General features: G+C 41.8%; 1 protein-coding gene and 1 long non-coding RNA gene across 2 annotated transcripts in view; one reads left to right on the top strand and one right to left on the bottom strand.

The window, feature by feature from the left end:
• The window catches only part of LOC131913065 (uncharacterized), a 61223-nt gene extending 54245 nt beyond the window's left edge, over nt 1–6978 (top strand). The window contains exon 6 of the long non-coding RNA XR_009379807.1: nt 2190–6978. This is a non-coding gene — a long non-coding RNA (uncharacterized LOC131913065). The remainder of the gene's footprint in view (nt 1–2189) is intronic.
• Nucleotides 1–19438, bottom strand: part of Kcnab1 (potassium voltage-gated channel subfamily A regulatory beta subunit 1) — a 242741-nt gene that overhangs the window by 70048 nt on the left and 153255 nt on the right. Inside the window, exons 3-5 of the mRNA XM_059265427.1 lie at nt 7423–7460; nt 4309–4388; nt 2240–2284 (exon numbers count right to left, since the gene is read on the bottom strand). Of these exons, the coding sequence (XP_059121410.1) occupies nt 2240–2284; nt 4309–4388; nt 7423–7460 (163 nt within the window). The remainder of the gene's footprint in view (nt 1–2239; nt 2285–4308; nt 4389–7422; nt 7461–19438) is intronic.

The raw sequence follows: 19438 nt of genomic DNA, 5'->3' as shown, positions 1-19438 counted from the left end.
CCAATCATCACACTTATGGGCAGTGGGGGGTGACTGACTGAGTAGAAACGTGAATGATGAGCTAATAAAGCCTCATAGTAAATGTTTTAAAGCCTTTACCAAATGTCTTACTGCTTTATTGCAAAGGGATGAAACATGGAAATCATGTCAGCAAACTGATTAGCTACTCAAAAGCCCCATTCAAGGGCAGCAAATGCTCTAGTGTTGTGGTCATGAAGAACTGTCCTTTGAGAACCACGGGGATACAATTTAAACCTGTGAGGCAGCGAGGGCTCAGTGCGCTTTGGTTTAGAATAAAATATTTTGAGATTCAAACTTTGGGATTATTTGAAATACAAGGCATTTATAATTCTGTCAGCTGCAGAGTCAATGCCTTAAAGCTCTTGGGCATACAAAGCCTCCATGATTAATGGTGGCCAGTGGGGAATGATGGGGCAATTCTGACAACTTAGTGGCAAAATGAAAAATTTGTTGAAAATGTCGACCTCTCCATCCCTCCAAGTTAATTCCCTGAAAAGTAATTTGAGTTACAGAAATGGAAGGTCTGTGGATATAAGGTCCTGGGGATTACATACTCCAAAAGGGCTCTGTACTTCTCACATTAACACATCAGCCTTCTGCTACCAATGATAATAACAATGTGCACAGGGGCGCCAGGTCTCCTAAGCTTTCCATCTTCAAAAATAAAAAGGCTGTTTGGAATATTGTTAAAAAATAAACATAAGCCCTTTTGATTATTCAGAGCAAATATTATGCTAAAGCTGCACATTCTCCTCCAAATACTGAAGTTAGACTCTCTACAAAACTATCTGCCTCACGTAGGTGTGCATGCTAGCAGTTATGCTCAAGTGGCAAGATTAGACCGAAGCCTGGCAAATTATCGCTGAGTCCTAGAGGCTCTCCGAGTGACTGTTCTGGGTGGTGGAGAACGATAGTGTGAGTGCAAGACGGCAGACAGCACAGTCTCCTAAGGCTTTGCTTTCCTCTCGCTCAATGAGCGTGGCACCTCAGCAGCCATTTTACAGTTAGGGAAATCAAGGCTTCAAGAAGTGAAATCACTTTCTCTGGACAACGCTGCTAGCAAGTGACAGCTCAAGGACAAGAAGCCAGCTAATTGAACAGCTTTTATAGGCTCCATGCTAGGATGGCATGGTTTATCTTCTCTCCAGTCTCTTCCTGGAGGCAAATGTCAACCATATACAGTTTTCATAGCATAATACTAGCTTGAGCTGTTATTTGCAAGGCTGAAAGGTGGCTTGTGAAATATTCATACTAATCTGTTTTCCACAAGTATGTACGATAGATTCTGCAATTAAGGAGGATGAATCAATGCTTGCCAAGGGAAAACCACTGCTTCTCATTCCTCATGCACAGGGCAGTCTTCACCTTTTTTTTTTTTTTTTTTTTCTTTTGGTTTTTTGAGACAGTGTTTCTCTGTGTAGCTTTGCGCCTTTCCTGGAACTCACTTGGTAGCCCAGGCTGGCCTCGAACTCACAGAGATCCACCAGGCTCTGCCTCCCGAGTGCTGGGATTAAAGGCGTGCGCCACCACCGCCCGGCTCAGTCTTCACCTTGTTGTTGGTCTTGCTTTGCTGTGTGGCATGACATTCCAAATGTCATGCAACCCTTATCACCACTTGCTCTGTGTACAGAGTTGGTGGAAGGGATGGGTGAACACACTCCTTGAATTTCTTGGCGCCCCAAAGGATAGCAGATACTTCTCTGAATACTCAGAAAGTAGAGCTCTAAGCACCCAGGACAGATGTTGGCAACTGTATTAGGATGAAACAGCTTTCGGCAATTATCCTAAGGGCCTTTTGTTTCATCATTTTTTTTTTGTACAGAGAGCTGTTAACAAAATGAATGGTGAACATAAATCTATGTGTCCAGATAGTTTCCTGCAGCTTGCTTTCTTCGCTAATTACAAGTGCCGTCAAAGCTATGAAAATGCCCCTTTCTTTTATGCACAAATATCTCATAAGCATTCCCTCTTCTCTGCCTGACCACATCATGACTCACTGTAGTCAACGGCTATGTAATTTTTGAAGTACAAGTAATGAACTCCCTGGCATTTATTTCCAAACCACTGGAGATTATTATTATTATTATTTTTAACCAAATGTTGGTTACTTTTTTGGATAGCCTTTTGTTCTAGTACCATATGAGTTTATTTTTGCTTTTCTGGTGCAGATCACTAAGTCCTTAAAAAGGCAAACAAGCAGGTACAGTAGATGTGGTACCTCCAGCCTTTCTTCTTGATGATGTTCCCGAGAATCACCTCAGCCCTGAAGGGGGAGAAGACAATGTCTTAGAATGCAGTGTCTCAGAAAAGCAAGAGTCAAGCCAGCACCAGAGCCATCGCGTTTTTGAACTCTCAGTGCCTGCAGAACCCCAAAATAGAAGCTCTCTCAGCTGGTAGCACGGTCTCCACTGTTTCTGCTTGTGCCGGCAGAATCCTGCTCCCAGGCGTTCCAGAAGCACCTGCCAAATGCTGGTGCTGGCAGGAGACCGCCTGTGGTCCTGACATAAGAAACAGAGGAGTCATCTGGCAGCTTGGTCCCACATAAAAATATCCTACTTTGTAGTTTTCAACGAGAGTCAAGGTTTTTCCATCTAATTGCGATGGAGCAATTTAGTTGTGTCCAGAGGACAAGAGACCTCGGACTGTTGAGACAGAAAACTTTGGTTTCCAGGGGATCTTGGAAAAAAAGAATCTATATGTGCATTCAAATGTTCCCCAAGTCCAACCATTACAGTGGTCCATATGAAAACGTCCTAGGACTGAGTAACATTTGCCATAGGACTAAGATATAAGGAGACACTACAAAATACCCTTCCTGTCCCTAAGGCTGGGTTGTGGAAAGGTGTGCTGAAGATATCTTAATATTCTCTCCCCTTCCACTTCCCCAGGCAGATTTGCCAAGATTGAGGAAAGTAAAATGTCCTCCTCTATCCCTCCCAGTGAGACCCTGGGCGTGAGAAGCAGTGGAGCTGCTGGAGACTGCAGTGGAGAGGTTAATGCAGTTAGTACTTTGTTCGTCAGTGAGCCAGATATGGATGCCTTTGCTAACTATTGTTTTATGTAAACAAATGTTGTTTTTATTAGAGGGTGTAGCCTTCAAGAAATCATGATGCAGCCTAGTTATGGAGCATGCTCCAAATGGACAGACATTCGATGGTACTGGAGTCTTTTTCATTTCTTCTTGTTTGGCTATCATTGTATACAACCTTACATAGTGAGACCCTATCTCAATTCCACAGTGGCCATCAACCAATAATGGTTCAAATGACTATCCCTCACAATAGAAGTTGCGATCAGGTCTCTAGCAGACTCAGTATGTTTCCTTTCTCTGCTTTAGTCTGTTTGGTGCTGAGAAAGATTCAACCAAAGAAACCCCAGATAAGAGGGCATGTAAAAAAGAAGCAAGGCTTTACAACTTCTCTTTCTTTTCTTGGACTCATAAACAATAGGGATGTGGATGCCCAAGTCCTCTGTTGGTCCTCAAGCATATACAGGCCCTTGAAAAAGAGGAAACCAAGTAAGAAAAATGCTCTTAGTTCATCTGGGGTGGACGGGGCAAGCCTCAGCTCAACTGTATCTTTCCTGAGGAAGGGGTAGCAGGCCTGCTGTGACCATACTCCATATTTCCCCGAGAGATCAGCAAGGATGTCTGCTTCCTTTGCTGATGGAAGCCAGACATCCACATTTATTCCAGGAGACCAGGGCTCCCTACCTGTTCTAAAATATGCTAGTTATGTTGTGTGGCATGTACTTAGTGACCTGGCCCAACAGAGCATCAGCTGTGTGTTCTACTTTAGCAAGCCATGTTTAGAGTGCCAACTCAACACTCAGGTCCCAAGGAAGTCACTAGAAGTCACTCCTCAACAGAAGTGAGGTCTCTCTGCAGCCTGCTGCCTTCAGAGCAGGCTCTGAAATGTCCTCTTGTGAAAGTTGTTGGTATCTTGCCATCATCTGGGAATCACAACTTTCATAAATATGAGCACAGGGACAGAAGGTCAAATAATTAGCTAACACCTCTCCGTCTCCACCATCATTTCCTCTGGCATGTTTCTCTTGTGTTTGCCTCCCTTCAGCCCATTTTTCTTACAGGAATTGTTTGGGTAGACCAAGAGGATCCCAGGATTCAACACTCCCAATTCTAGTGATGGGGAGGGCTGAGGAAGAGCACACCTCCTGAGATATGCACAAGAGAAGCACCCCCTCATCCCCAATGCCACATCAGTGTGTGGGCACATCCTCTTGGTTCCATGGATGCCAGGTGAGGGGCAGAAACTGGTTCTGACTTACTTCCCAGCGGCATAGACCTCGGCAGTGTCGAAGAGATTCACTCCACTTTCATAGGCAATCGTCATCAATCGTTCAGCAACCTGCAAGAGGAGGCAAAGGTTAGTCAGAAAGGCTGGCATTGTCTTCCTAGCTGGGAAGCAATGTTAGATCTGTTATCTGCCTTCCATTCTGAGATCCCATTACCACTTCTCATTTTTCTCAGCTGTAGTGAGTGACAAAAGAAAGACGATTCAAGCACAAGGCATGTGGTCCTTCTACCCTCAGACAAAGTAGGCCTTAAGTCCACTTGTGAATGTGTGTGTGTGTGTGTGTGTGTGTGTGTGTGTGTGTGTGTGTGTGTAGGGGGGCACAGTGGGGGAGGCAGTTGTTGGTCATTCTCCAAGCACTGTGGTGTTCAGATATGTGTTTCCCACCCTGCTGGGAAAACCTTGTTTGATAACACCCTCAGTGACATGTAATCTTGCTGACAAAGAGGGTCATTTGTATCAACGCCGACTCCATCTCTCAACTCCTTCCTGCAAGCCAATAGTTTCTGGCAGTTGGATGACTCCTGACCTAAAAGCTTGTGACTTTCCTCCAGGCCCAGCCAACTGTGCTGATGAATCAGACCATCATGACTGTTGTGAAGCTCCTGGCACCCGCAGTTCAGTGGAACAATAGGCATCATCTTGGAGCTGCTGCTGAGTCAACACAGGGGAGGGAGCAGGCCCCTGACTCACCAGGGAACGGCTCCTCTCTGCTCAGGCTGAACAACTCAGAGCTCCCTGTTCCACTTGTGCTTCTCAGTGCACCTGAGAAGTGTGGCAGGAGAGTAGATGGCTACCTGTAACCATCAGCCTGAGGTATGGCTGTCATAGCACAATGGTAAGCAGCCATGGAGGGGCCTATCTTGGCTTTGCTGATTAATTTATTAGAAGTTTGAGCAATTTCCCACCTCACGGATAATTACAATTGATTTTCCATTATGTTCTTTGATGGTGGACTAACATCGCTTCATCAGCGTTTCCAAGATAGACTGTGTTTCTGGTGTTCTGAAAATTAGCCTCTCACGACCGTGGATAGGCTAGTGTGCACAGCCTTTGCATTACCCACACGAAAGTGGTTGCTGCTTTTAACCTACTGTTACTAAAATGTCATCCTTAAGCGGAGCTGAAAAGTAGGGCAAATACAGTTTCCTCCTTCTGATTGTCCTGTGTTTTAGAAATGACTGTGCTTGCAGTAAAAATTATTATGTCATGTCATATGGAGTATTGATGGATTCTTATTGGGAAATGTAACAATGATATCTTATCTACAGAGGAATTTTGAAATGGAGAATTCTGGATGAACACTTGGAGTGACTAATAGTAGGAACATTTCCCAAGCGCAGGATCTGAAGACCTCATGTGGAACATTGGGAAAAACACTGAATTAAGTCTTCCTAGTGGTAGGAAGTTAAGTCACTGGGATTCTGTCTCTGTGTTCTTCCTGGTGTGCACTGGTGTGTGTGTGAACACTCAGCCATGACAGACTGGCTTACTACAGGATCAAAGTCAACAGAGATAAAGAATATGGATTGAAAACTCTGAAACTTTTAGGAAAATTAAGCCTTTGCTCCCTAAAATTCAAATGCTTGAGGTCCTTTGTCACAGTGATGGGACGAGAACACAGTCCATGAATGTCCTCTTACTATACAAATAAACTTGGGCAAATCATTTGGCCTTTGCGGATTTCAGTTTCTTATCTGAAAACTGAAGGGGATTCTATGAAGGGATATCCTCCTCCCCCGTGGAGCCTGGAGGCAACAGGAGAAGCTGACATCACTTCCTCAACAAAGGCCTAACGGCCTATATGCCACGTGGCCAGGAAAAATCTTGTTGAGATCTTCACACTAATGAGATATTGCAGAGAATTCTGGGAATACCTTTTCCTTCTTCACAAAATTTCTAGAAACACAACTCTTATCCTGTTCTTTGTGAGTCTTAAATATTCCTGCATTTATTTCATCCTTTCTACCTGAAGGGGAAGTTGATGCAGAGGGCTTTATGGGGCTGAAAGAATGATTCTCTTCTTATAGCTTAAAAGTAAAAATGAATGCTCTCTTCTTGGCTAAATTAATGTGAGCAGGGTTAGGTGTTACCTGCTATTAAAGCTATTTCAACTGTATCGCAGATGAAAAACATAGAATAAATCCCCAAATTCAGTGCTGTTTGGATGCTAAATGTGCTTTCTTAAAAATTATTTTTAAGAAATGACTACTCATATGAGTAACATATATCTTGGTTTTTATTTGAAAGGCGTGCTATAGAGTTACTAAGTTGGTTGATATCCCTGCCAAGTACCTATCCAATGTGTTGTTGAAATCTTCAGGGATAGGGTCTTCACACCCTCCTGGGGTTGTCTTGATGATTACAGCACCCAGCATATTATGGTATGGTCATTTGTACCTGCTTTAAGCTGAGAGCACCTGGACGTCTGAGAGAAAGCTGAATGATCAGGGAGGTGAATTTGTTGCTCTAGGCTTGTAATTTTACCCCTAGAGAACAGGAGGGATTGAACCGTTCAGTGTGGGCGTTGGCTCGCAGTTGGCCCCTCTGCTCACAAGGCCAGCCATCCTTGTCTTTTTCCTTCCACACAGTGCATCAGGCGGTAGCAGGTCACAGGTAGGCTGGAGACCCCGGCTGGGAACTTAGTTCCCTTCTAACTTGTTGCTTCCTTGGTGCCTAACAGTCTGTGTCCTCTGCTGTACTCCCTGTGAATATACCTCTGTGCACCTACAGCTATACTTCCCTACCTGATGCCAGTCAGAGGCCTCCTGATGTGCACCCATGTCCTCCTGTAGGGAGGAAGGACTTGCTTCCAAAGCTACTGGGAATGCTGCCATCAAAAGGTCTTCTGCTGCCTGCTCCCTAAAACTGTACTTGGTGGGAGTCACCTCACCCAAGATCTGATTTCAGGCTAGCTTTTACCTAATGACTGGGCAGTACAGTCTGTCTGTGTGTCTCTCTTACACACACACACACACACACACACACACACTAAAATAAAAATCCCAGAAAAAAATGTTAAAGAAGGGAAGACTACCCCTACCACACATTTTCTTCATCAGAATTGTAGAAGCTGAAAGTGACTTACCTCATCTGAAATTTGACCTCCAAATGTCACCCATGTTCCTGGAAGAGAATAAATATTTGTAGCCATTTTTCTGATATTGTACATAATAAGAGGAGACTTTTATATCAGAGCAGGCAGTTCACATCTAGGTAGTGCCTGGTTGAGGGCCCATGCACTCTTTAGTCTAGCCTTTCCCCCCTTCCTAATACTCCAGGAAGGGTCGTTGTCCCTTTGGGGAAGGGTGCCTCTTCAAGCCCCCATGGACGCTTGTGTCAGGCATCTCTGCCCTACCTGAACTTTGCTTCTGCTATAGGACAGATGCACAGGAAGCCAGTGCTATGGAGTTCACTTCGGCTACACACCTATTTTTACTCTTCCACAGCTAAAAGACCTATTCTGAAAGTGAGCACAAGAAAGTGTGCACAGCCAGAGTGAGCCAGGCCTTGACTTATGCTTCTTGTCTTCTTTGCAGACTCTGTTTTGAATTTTCTGTTACCATTCAAGAGGACTTTCTCAGACATTCTGCCAGGACCTGTTTACAAGACCTGGGTGGTGACACTTAATGTACCTTCTCTGTGTGGCCTGCTCTGGGGAATTCCTGTTGGTTTGGGGTGAAGGTAGAGGCAGGAGCCAGGACAAGGACAAGGAAGGCAAAGGGATCTTCGGAGGCATCGCCAGCAGCATGTGTAAAGCAAGACTCTGAACAGGCACATGCCGTGCTAGGCTCCAGCAAGCCTCTTCAGTCAGTCCCTTCCTTATCCATTTTTTTGGGGAGCCATAAGTGCATCAGACAGAGACATCGCCCTCATGTACCAAGGACAGTGAGGTGAATGATACAGTTCCCATCTTTAGCTCATGGTTAGCGGTGATCTTGATAAATGCTCTGACTGAGGCAAACACAAGACAGAATAGCGGAGAGTACTCTGCTGGGCCGGAGGAGAAAACACTCATGGAGGACTTCCTAGAGAAGGCGACACTGTGATTGAGTCTTACAGGAGGAGAAAGGGATTGGAGAAGAGGCAGGTAGGTATTTCAGACACAGAAAAGAGCTTGGGAAATCAAGAAGGTGGAGAAGGTGAGTGTGTTGATGAGCTGTGTCTGCACCATCAGGTCCAGGGTGAAACATGAGGGCAAAAGAGGGAGATCTGGGCAAGGGTAGAAGCAGTCAGAGCACAGGCGTGGTCAGTACTTACAGGACATGAAAGAAATGCTGCTGGCAACTTATAGTCAGCATTTCACTGTCAGTCATAGCTACCACCACAGCACACCTTTTAGATGCCAGGTAGTATACTAAGAAATTTTTCTTGAATCATTTGACAGTCTCAAAGGGCTATTTTTAATATCCACGTTTATATACAGCTGAGAAATATCACATTAGCCAACACTAAGTGAGATACCCAAGCTTCCACAAACATGTTTGGCTTTGAGAAGATTGTCCTCTTCAGTGGATCACAGTGCTGAATTAGACTATCTCTAAATTAGTGGGACGTCCATAGACATATGTTGATAACACTTTTTTCTTTGTTCTCAGAGACAGAAACAAAGGAGTGTACAAATCATCTTATGAGTGTGCCGGCTATCTCCGGAGGTTGCAGATGGGCAGCCCACAGCGGACGCTCAGCTTGCAGGCTCTCTCTGCTGCACTAGAATGGAGCTGACCATCTTGGTATTTCCAGAAATTCGGAATGACATTCAAACACTTACAAAATTATTTTGAAAAATTTTGGATTTTTGGCAAACATTGACAACAAAGGGTCAATGTCCTTTCTAGGTAGGCATGCCCCAAATTGGTCGGAGGAGAGCGCTTTTGTGAAATTCTGTGCCAGTTAGCAAAGCATCCCCCCCCTCCCTGCTTCCTGATGTATTCTTAACATTGAAATAAAATGGTTACTGGTTTGTACCATATGTTTATTGCTATTTTTCTTACAGCCAAAATAAGAGGATTGTGAACTTGTACATTTAAGAAACAGAAAAACAGAATTGAGTATTTTAAGAAAAAGAATAGGCATAGACATTTTTCCCCAAAGAATATTCCAAACAAAGAATGCTAATGGAGAAAAATCCCACCCTAAGGAACCAGAATAAAACCAGCCATGACAGGTACACAGAAATGATGGTCTTTGAAAAACTTAATCGTCGGAGGAAATGGCCAATGTTTGGTTTTGAATGGGATAAGTGAGATTCTGTGAAATGCAGCTCTGTATTAAGTGAAAATAATTGCCTGGGCGTCAAAACCTTTTCACAGACAACATGTTTATAAAAGTGTTCCTTTGAACGTGGCAGAAATGATGTTCCCAGAGAACAAGCAAACATTTGAGAATGTTATTGGAACTGGCTCAGAGTGTGAGGTAAATGGCCAAGAATGCTCAGCACAAGTTCAGTTACTGGAGCCATTTTCTGTTGCAGCAAATGAGAAAGCAGATATGAGTGACAGCACACTGTTGACTATTTATTTGTGTGGTATGGTGAGAACTTTGAAGGGGTCAAAGAACTTTTAGATGGGAGCCCAAGAAAGGAAAACCATGAGGAATGGCTGGCTGTTTTGTGTGATGGGGGAAGTCTCAGATCATTTAGGAACTGAGTATAATTTGGTCAAAGTCACTGTTGCCAGAGGTGGGTCGGGTTGCTGCTGGCCCTGTAAAGATACAGACAAAACATGACACTATTTTGTAGGAACACTATACCTGAGTCCCTTAATTTCCCCATTCATTAAATATGGCTTTGGGCAAAGAGCTAAAATGGGACAAGCCACAGATTCAGTAATGAATTCCACAAATTAGCTATTCTTCTATGTCTTCAAGCAAAATCAGGTCAGTGTTTGCTTAATGAATTTGCTAGCTGGCTTGTGCTGTGCTGTGAAAGCAATTCTTTTGTTTGTTGGTTTTTTTAATTGTTCATGTCATCAATGAGAACAGACCCATCTCTACTGATTCCTGAAGATTTCCTAGAGCCTGGGCTTCTTGCTGATCTTACAAATCCTCTGTGCTTGAATACTTCTCTACGGGGACATTCACAAGAACAGATGTTCCTTGACTTACAAAGGGGTTATGGTAAATCTAGCATGTGTTGAAAGTACCATGAGCCAAATGCATTTCACATACCTCATTTACCAAATACCCTAGCTTAGCAAGATGTCTAATGTATAGAATCAGCTGTTTCCTGCATGGTGGTTGGCTGACCAGAGGTTCACCCACCTGCTGCTGTCCAGCATCTCAACAGTTTATTTATTTAATGCAAATTCTACCCCAGGAAAGGATCAAAATTCACATGTGTAGTGGATGGTTGGTTGAGCGATGCACTGAAGCATTGCTCCTATTGAGGTAGCAGGTAACTGTTACACCTGCCTATGACCTTGAGATACATGCCCCTGGGGGACCCTTAAGACCTGGGATGTATGTACGTACTCTTCTCTTTGCTACCTTGTAATTTTGGATGCTGAGATCTTGGATCAGGCAAATCAGCATGGAACATAGCTCAACTTTCCTGGACCCTACAATAAATCTCCTGTATTTTTGTGAGGTTGCAAGTTAACCCTCAAATAAATTCCTTTGCTCATTAAATAGACTCGGTGGATTAATTTCATTACACATGCAAAGTATGAAGGTTTGGAGTTTAGCTCAGTGGTGGAGTACTAGACTAGCATGCGCAAGGTCCTGGATCTCATCCCTAAGACCACAAAAAAAATCAAAGTGTAGTTTCTACCAAATGTATATTGCTGTTGCACAATCATAAAATTATAAATTGTAAGTCAAGACACTGTTAAGTCAGAAACTGTATTCGCCTGCATTATTGTTTGCTCATCTCAGACCTGACAAAGCTTGGGGAAGTCACTTATTGAGGAATGACAATCCATTTCTAGATGAGAATTATAGCCTAAAATTCATCCTCCAAGATTGTGTTGTTCAAAACTGGATTGCCAAAAAGGTCTCTGATTTTTAGTTTTATGCAAGAAAACTAGCATTATTTAGCTCACTTTTATTAATTAGTTACTGATAGTATTGAAGACTAAATAAGTCTCTGAACGCCAGACCGGTACATACATCTCAGAGGAAGGCAAGGCTGTTGTACACTGAGGAATTAACAGTGATTTCAGCCATGCTGTGATAACACTAGTTTTAGGAGCAGTTCTATTCAAAATGAATCAGGAAAAAGCCAACAAAACTCTTCCATGTCTCTTTTAAGAACTCAAGGCTGTACTATATTGATATAGAAATATAAGATATAGATATGTGTTGCTAGAGTTTTCCTGCCTGGCCCACGGTCAGGGCAAATCTCTCTCACCTGCCAGTCCCACAGCCGCTCAGACCCGACCAAGTAAACACAGAGACTTATATTGGTTACAAACTGTATGGCCGTGGCAGGCTTCTTGCTAACTGTTCTTACAACTTAAATTAATCCATTTCTATTAATCTATACCTTGCCACATGGCTTGTGGCTTACCAGCATCTTCACATGCTGTTACTCATCATGGCGGCTGGCAGTGTCTCTCTGACTCAGCCTTCCACTTCCCAGCTTTATTCTCCTCCTTGTCCCGCCTACACTTCCTGCCTAGCTAATGGCCAATCAGTGTTTTATTTATTGACTAATCAGCAACACATTTGCCATACAGAACATCCCACAGCAGCTATGTAGGATAAAAGGGTAGATTATTGAATCTACTTTTAAAGACCAATAACTTATTTAAAATATTTTACATTGCTATGGATTTTAGTTTATTATACAAATTTAATTTTGTTATACTGTATGTACACTTCTACTCTTGTGTAAAGTATTTTGTTTATGCAACTCATTTGAAATTAAATAGTTGAGAAATACAGATTAATAATTAGTCATCTATGATAATATCACTTGTAGATATATTTCAGTTAGGTAGGTAATCTTTAAACACTTCAAAGACCTACAGAATATGGCATTTAAAATGTTTTAAGAACTTAGACTTTTCTGGACAGTGAGACATATCTGCTTCTGGCAGCACCAATTCACTTCAGAGAGGAGGATGGGCATCAAAGACACTCCATATGAAGTTTATCTTCTTCTTGGCAAAAATAGCCATTTGGGCAAGAAATTGTTCTTGCCTGGACTGCTTGACAAAATGTTGTATCAACTGGACATGCAGAACCCATAGGAAGGTGACCACTAAACTTTGCAAGGTGAGATGGTCCTTCAGGTTTCTGCTTCACAGATGAGACTGTCATATATTCTACAGGACACACGGAGAAGTGACTAAAAAACTCTAGGCCTATGGGCTGAAGATGGATGCCCCAACATTGCAGAGGAACTTTGGATGAATGTCCAGGCAGCCAGATGTCTCTGTCATTTTGGAAGTTGCTTGTTTGCACTTCTTGTTTTACTAGGTAATATTATTTCCTTCTTGGGTCTCTGAGGGAGTTGAAGATTAGATAGTTGTAGTCACAGTTTTCCTTGTTAAGAAATTCAGAAAAGAAACTCACTAAGAGGTGTTAAGTGTATAAGTTTGAAAGACATCATAAGATAGTTTTCTGTTGGTAATACAAGATAGTTTAAAAAGTGAATTAGGTACATTTTGGACTCACCAAAATAGGATAGATAATGGAATAATTTCTCTGAATTTGTCAAATGCAAATGGATTAGACATTGTCGATATATTTATTGCTTGTATATATTTATATAGTTATTGTATATAGTTTTTCTTATATTAGTTATAACTTCTTAAATTTTTAAATTTTTTATTATACATAAAAGGGGAAATGTGGTGATATTTTATTTGTGCTGAAATGTAGTGATATTTTGTTTGTGCTTTAATAAATAAAGCTTGCCTTGAGATCAGAGGAATAAGAATTGCCATTATAAGTAAATAAAGAAGTCAGGCAATGGTAGCACACGCCACTAATCCTATCACTTGGCAGGCAGGAATCTGTCTGGATCTTTGTGAGTTCAAGGCCACACTAGAAACAGAGCCAGGTGGCACATGCCTTAAATTCCAACACTAGTTAACCATGGAGGTCTGGAGGTCTGTATGGACAGATAGGAAGTGACAGAGCTAGGCAGGAAGAGAAAGTGATGTAGCTGTACAGAGAGAGCGAATCAGATGGCAGAACAGCAAGGCATATAGGCATGGGTAGGCAGGAAGTAACTCACGTTAGGAAGCTGCCGAGTTGGTGAGGTGAGGTTAGCTGTGACTTTCCCTGTTTCCCTTATCTCTCTCAGGCTTTAACCCCTGATCTGGCTCCATGTTTTTTATTTAATAAGACCATTTAGAAATTTATCTATGTTGTGTACATCAGAATGGAAGTCAGACAGCCTGAAGGGTACTTTCATACAGAAGAAAAGATGTTAGGTCAAAGTTGTGACAAATTATGATGAAAAATAGTCAAAGTTAAACAATTTTCCTTTTATACTAGCTTAAAATTATTAACACATAAGAGCATATGCATCATATATGCATATGCTATTGCTATAGCATATATATGGTTTGTATGCCACCAAAGGTTCATATGTTGGAGTTTGGCCTGGAACTGTTGGAAAGTGGTGGGAATTTTAAGAGGTATGGCCTAGGAGGAGGTCAAAAGTCATCAGGGGTAACCCCTAGGTAGCTGTCATGAGGTAGTTGTTACAAAAGGAGCGAGTTTTACTTTTCTATCCTCTCCGTTCTTGTTTGAGATGTAGTCATTTGCTTGTTTAGACATGCCCTTCTGTCATGATGTGCCGCCATCTACTGACTTCATAGAGGCCATGTGAACTGCTCCTCTGGACCTCCCACCACTCCCTACTCCCACCAGTCTTGGACTTGGCACCTTCAAAACTTTGAGCTAAGTGAGTAGCCTGTGTCAAACATTTTATTATAGTGATGGCAAGCTGAAAATATAGTAATATAAATAAATAAATAAAGCTACATATGTATGCCATAACTGAAAAAATAGTGTTTCCTTTTTTGGAAGTTAGCCATTATTACATTCATCTTACTTTGTTCAAGGGAACTCCCTTCCTGACCCTTTACACACTTACTACTCTCCAAAGCCCTAGAATAAAAGTGGTGACTTAGTGCCGGGCGGTGGTGGCGCATGCCTTTAATCCCAGCACTCGGGAGGCAGAGCCAGGCAGATCTCTGTGAGTTCGAGGCCAGCCTGGACTACCAAGTGAGTCCCAGGAAAGGCGCAAAGCTACACAGAGAAACCCTGTCTCGAAAAACCAAAAAACCAAAAAAAAAAAAAAAAAAAAAAGTGGTGACTTAGTAGATGGTTAGTCAATGCTGGTTAAGGTGAACTGAATTGCCTTTTGGATATCATTAGTCTTCAGAGTAAAGGGATAATTTCCTATCAAGCATATTTACTTTGATTTATTGAAGAATGAATAATGCTCATTAATAATTCATCAGTTCTTTTAGTTTCTAGGTGGTTGAGATGTTTCCCACCATCCCTGGGTATACCAGCCATTTCCTTTACTAGAGAAGGGTGCTATGACATTCTTCCTCCTTGCTGCAAGGACTCCAGTGAGGAGGGGTGGGCAGATGCATCAACTATCACTGGTGGAAGAGATGCCCCAGTCCTTCTTGCTGGAGGGGGATAGAGCAACAGCTGAGTCGTCAGGGGTCTCTGATTCTATGATTTTACACTCTACTATATCATCCTCAGGTGAGATAAGGTGGCTTTTCATTTATTATGATTCTCTTAATCACAAGATGTGTGGAAAGAACTCTGTTCACTCATTAAGAGAAGTTCAAGAGTAAACAAAGTAAAGGAGTCCAGAAATCTTAGGCCTGAGAACTCTCTAGTGACAGGTCTGGGATGTCTAGACAGGTGGCTGAGGTAAGGTTGAGGAATTTACTTCTTGAATTTGTCACCTCCCATCAACTCAAGGGTATAAAAAATGGAGACATCGTTTGCTGAGGCAGGAAGCAGTGTAGCCAAGCAGGCCGGGGCTGGAGTCCTGAGTCCTCCACTCACTAGGAGGATGACTGCTTGTGGCAATAATTAATAATGATGATTATGGTGATAATAATAATAATAATAATAATAATAATAATAATAATATTACATCAACAGAGGATTTTTAGGAGGATGGTAAAATACGATAAAAGGTTAGCATCCTCTACCTCAAAGTCACCCTTACCTCCCCATCTTAGCTTCATGAGTGTTAAGCATTAGAATTTCCTAGAAGCTCCACTCTGAGATTTTGATTATTTATGTCTGACCAGCAGCCAGATTTTCGGTGTATTTAACAAGCATTGTAGAGATCTGAATGTGACTTTGTGAGAAGTCCTACTGTGGCCACAGCAGAGATGCTGCAGGCTTGTATCGCCAGTGACTGTGACAGCTCAAGGCCGTATCTCCTGCAAATGACGCAGATGAAGCATCCCTCCTTGTTCTGGCTTGCATCTGTCAGTATTTGACACAGGCCCTTATTTTTGGATCCAAGCTGCAGCCTCGTCTTTCGTGTTTTTGGCATCTCGTGTGTTGCTAATGAGCATCTGGCCAGAGTTAACAAGTGTGATAGCGACTAAGCCTTTTCTTTTGACTTTGATTACCCTTCCTTGCAAGAAGCAATAATACCACCCAGGCTTTCCAGGGGTGAAGGTGGTATCCTTTCACACCCACACTTTACAAAACAGTGTGGAATAGATATAAAACTAGACAAGGAAGCGGCGAAGGCCATGTGGAACTCAAGTGTGCCTCCCAGGTAGTTGGGGTGCAAGACGTATCCCCATTTATAGCTGAAGAAAGTGTGCTTACACACATGCGCCCACACTTCTAAGGACTAAACACCGTTTAAATCCTTTTCTACCCCTTGGAATATAGTAAAATAGGAAACTACAGTCACGTGAGAAAGAACTTCTCAGTGTCTGCCATACAGATCCACTGGGTTTTTTTTTTCTAGACCAGTGATTCTCAAACTGTGGGTCACGATCCCTTTGAGAGGGATCAAATAGCCCTTTCATAGGGGTTGCCTAAGACCAACAGAAAACATAAATATTTACATTACGATTCATAACAGTAGCAGAATTACAGTTATGAAATAGCAATGAAAATAATTTTATGGTTTGGGGTCACCACAACGTGAAGAACTGTATTAAAGTGTTGAAGCATTAGGAAGGTGGAGAACCATTGTTTTCGACTCTTCTGTATGCATGTATGTATGTATCAGTTCTAATCCTCGTGGGAAAACTCAGCAGTGTTTGGAAACACCACTTTTTCTACAGATGAGGAGGTCCAGGGCTCTTTAGTGATAGGCTGTCAAAGCTGCACTCTCCATAGCCCCATGCTGATTTTGGTGGGTGATGTGCCTTGTTCTCCCCACCTCCCCTATGCTCTGTTCCAGTCAATTGTACATCTGGCTGTTTGCAACATCATCCTGCTTTAGGGGTTTGTCCACATTCGTCCCTCTGCCAAATGTCTCCCCTGTGGAAACCTTTGCTGTAGTAAGCTTTATACCTCTTCTCTCAAATTGTCCATTGTGGATGAAGAATGCCACGTACCTGTCCCCACACCTCTGAGTCATCTCCACGCTTATGCATTCTCTCAATTCTACCAGCGATCAGGGGTTGCCTAAGGATTTTGTTTTATAAGCAATGCCCCAATCTCGTGGACAGAAAACTGACTCAACTCTTTAGTCAACACACTCTTCAGAACTAAAGACCTGGTTGAAGGCTAGCTAATGACAGGGTGTGATATCTGTGGCAGGGGTCCTGGGGTACATTGTCCAAGAATGGAACCTGTACCAGAAGAGAGCCCCTAGCTGACAATGTTGTCTGGATACCACAGAAACACCTGAGGAGAGGTGGACTCTGAGCTTCCGAGCCTGTGTGCACATCTGAGGTTCTGAGGATTTAGTGGGTGGGGCAGACACAGGTTCGTTACGACCTTCAGAGAGAATGTACAAATGTTTGATCCTTCTTTCTTTTGCTCTCTCTGTTCCTCCCCATCCCCACATTCTTCCTCCCTTTTCTCTTTCTTTGATTTAAATACTTTTGCATTTAGCTGCCAAGGGATACTCCTAGCTTCATGTTCTTTTAAGAGTTACTTCAGGAAAAGTTTGCCCAGAACCATTTTGTTCTGTTTTTCTGATCAATACAATTTAAAGACAAGAAAGTGATGTTGAAAATAGCCGGGCGGTGGTGGCGCACGCCTTTGATCCCAGCACTTGGGAGGCAGAGCCAGGCGGATCTCTGTGAGTTCGAGGCCAGCCTGGGCTACCAAGTGAGTCCCAGGAAAGGCGCAAAGCTACACAGAGAAACCCTGTCTCGAAAAACCAAAAAAAAAAAAAAAGAAAATAGTTTGGGTGACAGGTATGTGACATTTAGAAGTGGTTAAAATCCAGAAGGGTGTTATAAAGCACTTCTCCAGGGACTCAGACCTATTTGAGCATCAGTAGTACAGAGATCTTGGTAAGCTATGTGCCTTCACCAGAAATGAGAACCTACGCTCTGAACTTTGATGTTACATTAACCATAACTACCAATTTAAACCTATAACTTCACCTCCTGTAATTGCTTTTCAAAGACATGATTTCTGAATTGGTTTGGTTCCTTTCAGCCTATTAGGAAAATTCAAAATAATAAAAGCTTGAAATCCTTAGAGTTTTTCTTCTTTCATTTCTTTTGCCTGCATTTCATTTTGCCTGCATATAATATTACTTTTTTAACCTGGAGCAAAAGTTACTTTAAAAATCTTTTTCTTTTGGATAATCCATTCATAAACAAGCATTGCAACAAATCATGATTCTTCCTACTTTCTGATAATGAAAAAGGAACGTTGAATGTGGTTTGTCATATTGTATTCTAAGTTTCTTGGCCATAGGTCCTAATATTTTTCTAGTATTTTTGGTTATATATTGAGGATTATTTACTCAAATGAAACTCTTAGGGCACAAAAAACTCAGTATACAGAATCAACAAAGCTTTCTCATGCTGCTCTTTGAAAAGTTCTTGTAATAAATATGTAGAGTAGTTAATATAGGTGAATTAAACAGTGTTAGAGTAAAAGTAGACACTTATAGGATACAAGAAACATATGCAATTTCTGATTTTTTTTTTGTTTGTTTTGTTTTGTTTTTCGAGACAGGGTTTCTCTGTGTAGCTTTGTGCCTTTCCTGGATCTCACTTGGTAGCCCAGGCTGGCCTCGAACTCGCAGAGATCCGCCGGCCTCTGCCTCCCGAGTGCTGGGATCAATTTCTGATTCTTAAATTCAAATATTTTTAGTATCTTTTTCCAAAATGTGACCTACTATTAAGATAGACAATGCTGTTTGCCTATGAGATCTTTGCCTGGTTCCTGGAATATAGTCTGTGCTCAAACATAATTTTGGTCCTTTTTGGATCTATCATACTTTTCTACAGCAAGTTACTATGGGTAAGAATTCTGGAAAAATACTCTTACCAAGAAATTGGAAAGTCAGTGTGAATTCCTGCATCATTTCCTTTGTCTGTGAGTGTTGACTCTTTTTCATCACTAATAGTTCAGAGAGGTGTTCTACCTCAAACAGTAATAATTTTGAAAACTCTGGTGTTTCTGAACATAAAAACACAGGGTGTATTCATGTGGTTGTCAGGATCTGTTAAGAATATATTTTAATTTCCTGAAAAGCAAGCAAAATGTTCAGGTAAAAACAAGAAGATAATTGTAAAAAAAAGATAAAAGACTGTTTTGCAGTATTCCTTTCAAGGTCTTCTTCCTGGGCCATGAACCACCAGATGCTTAGGATATGAAATGTTATTAAAAAGCAAATTTTGTGTTCAGGAAGTAGGAATAGTGTGACGTTCTTACTGAAGCAGGAATACAAATGCGATTTCTGACTAAGAAATTCTTGAACTATGAAAGAATTAAAACAGAAAATATATGTGAACAATTTGACAATAACCTAAAATAATTCTCATTCTCTGCCATAATTGCACTCAAGTTAATTCAGTCCCTAAGTTTGCCTGTAGATTCACTGATTTACATATAAGCATTAGCTTACTTCATTAGTGCATTATGGATATAAGCTGTTAATAATTTCGGTTTTTAAAAATGTATCTATAATGTTTTCCTAATAGAAAATTTATAACTATACCAAGTCAAAGGGG

This window comes from Peromyscus eremicus, chromosome 6, assembly GCF_949786415.1.
Source record: "Peromyscus eremicus chromosome 6, PerEre_H2_v1, whole genome shotgun sequence".
Classification (NCBI taxonomy): Eukaryota; Metazoa; Chordata; class Mammalia; order Rodentia; family Cricetidae; genus Peromyscus; species Peromyscus eremicus.
This window is presented reverse-complemented; position numbering and strand designations above follow the sequence as displayed.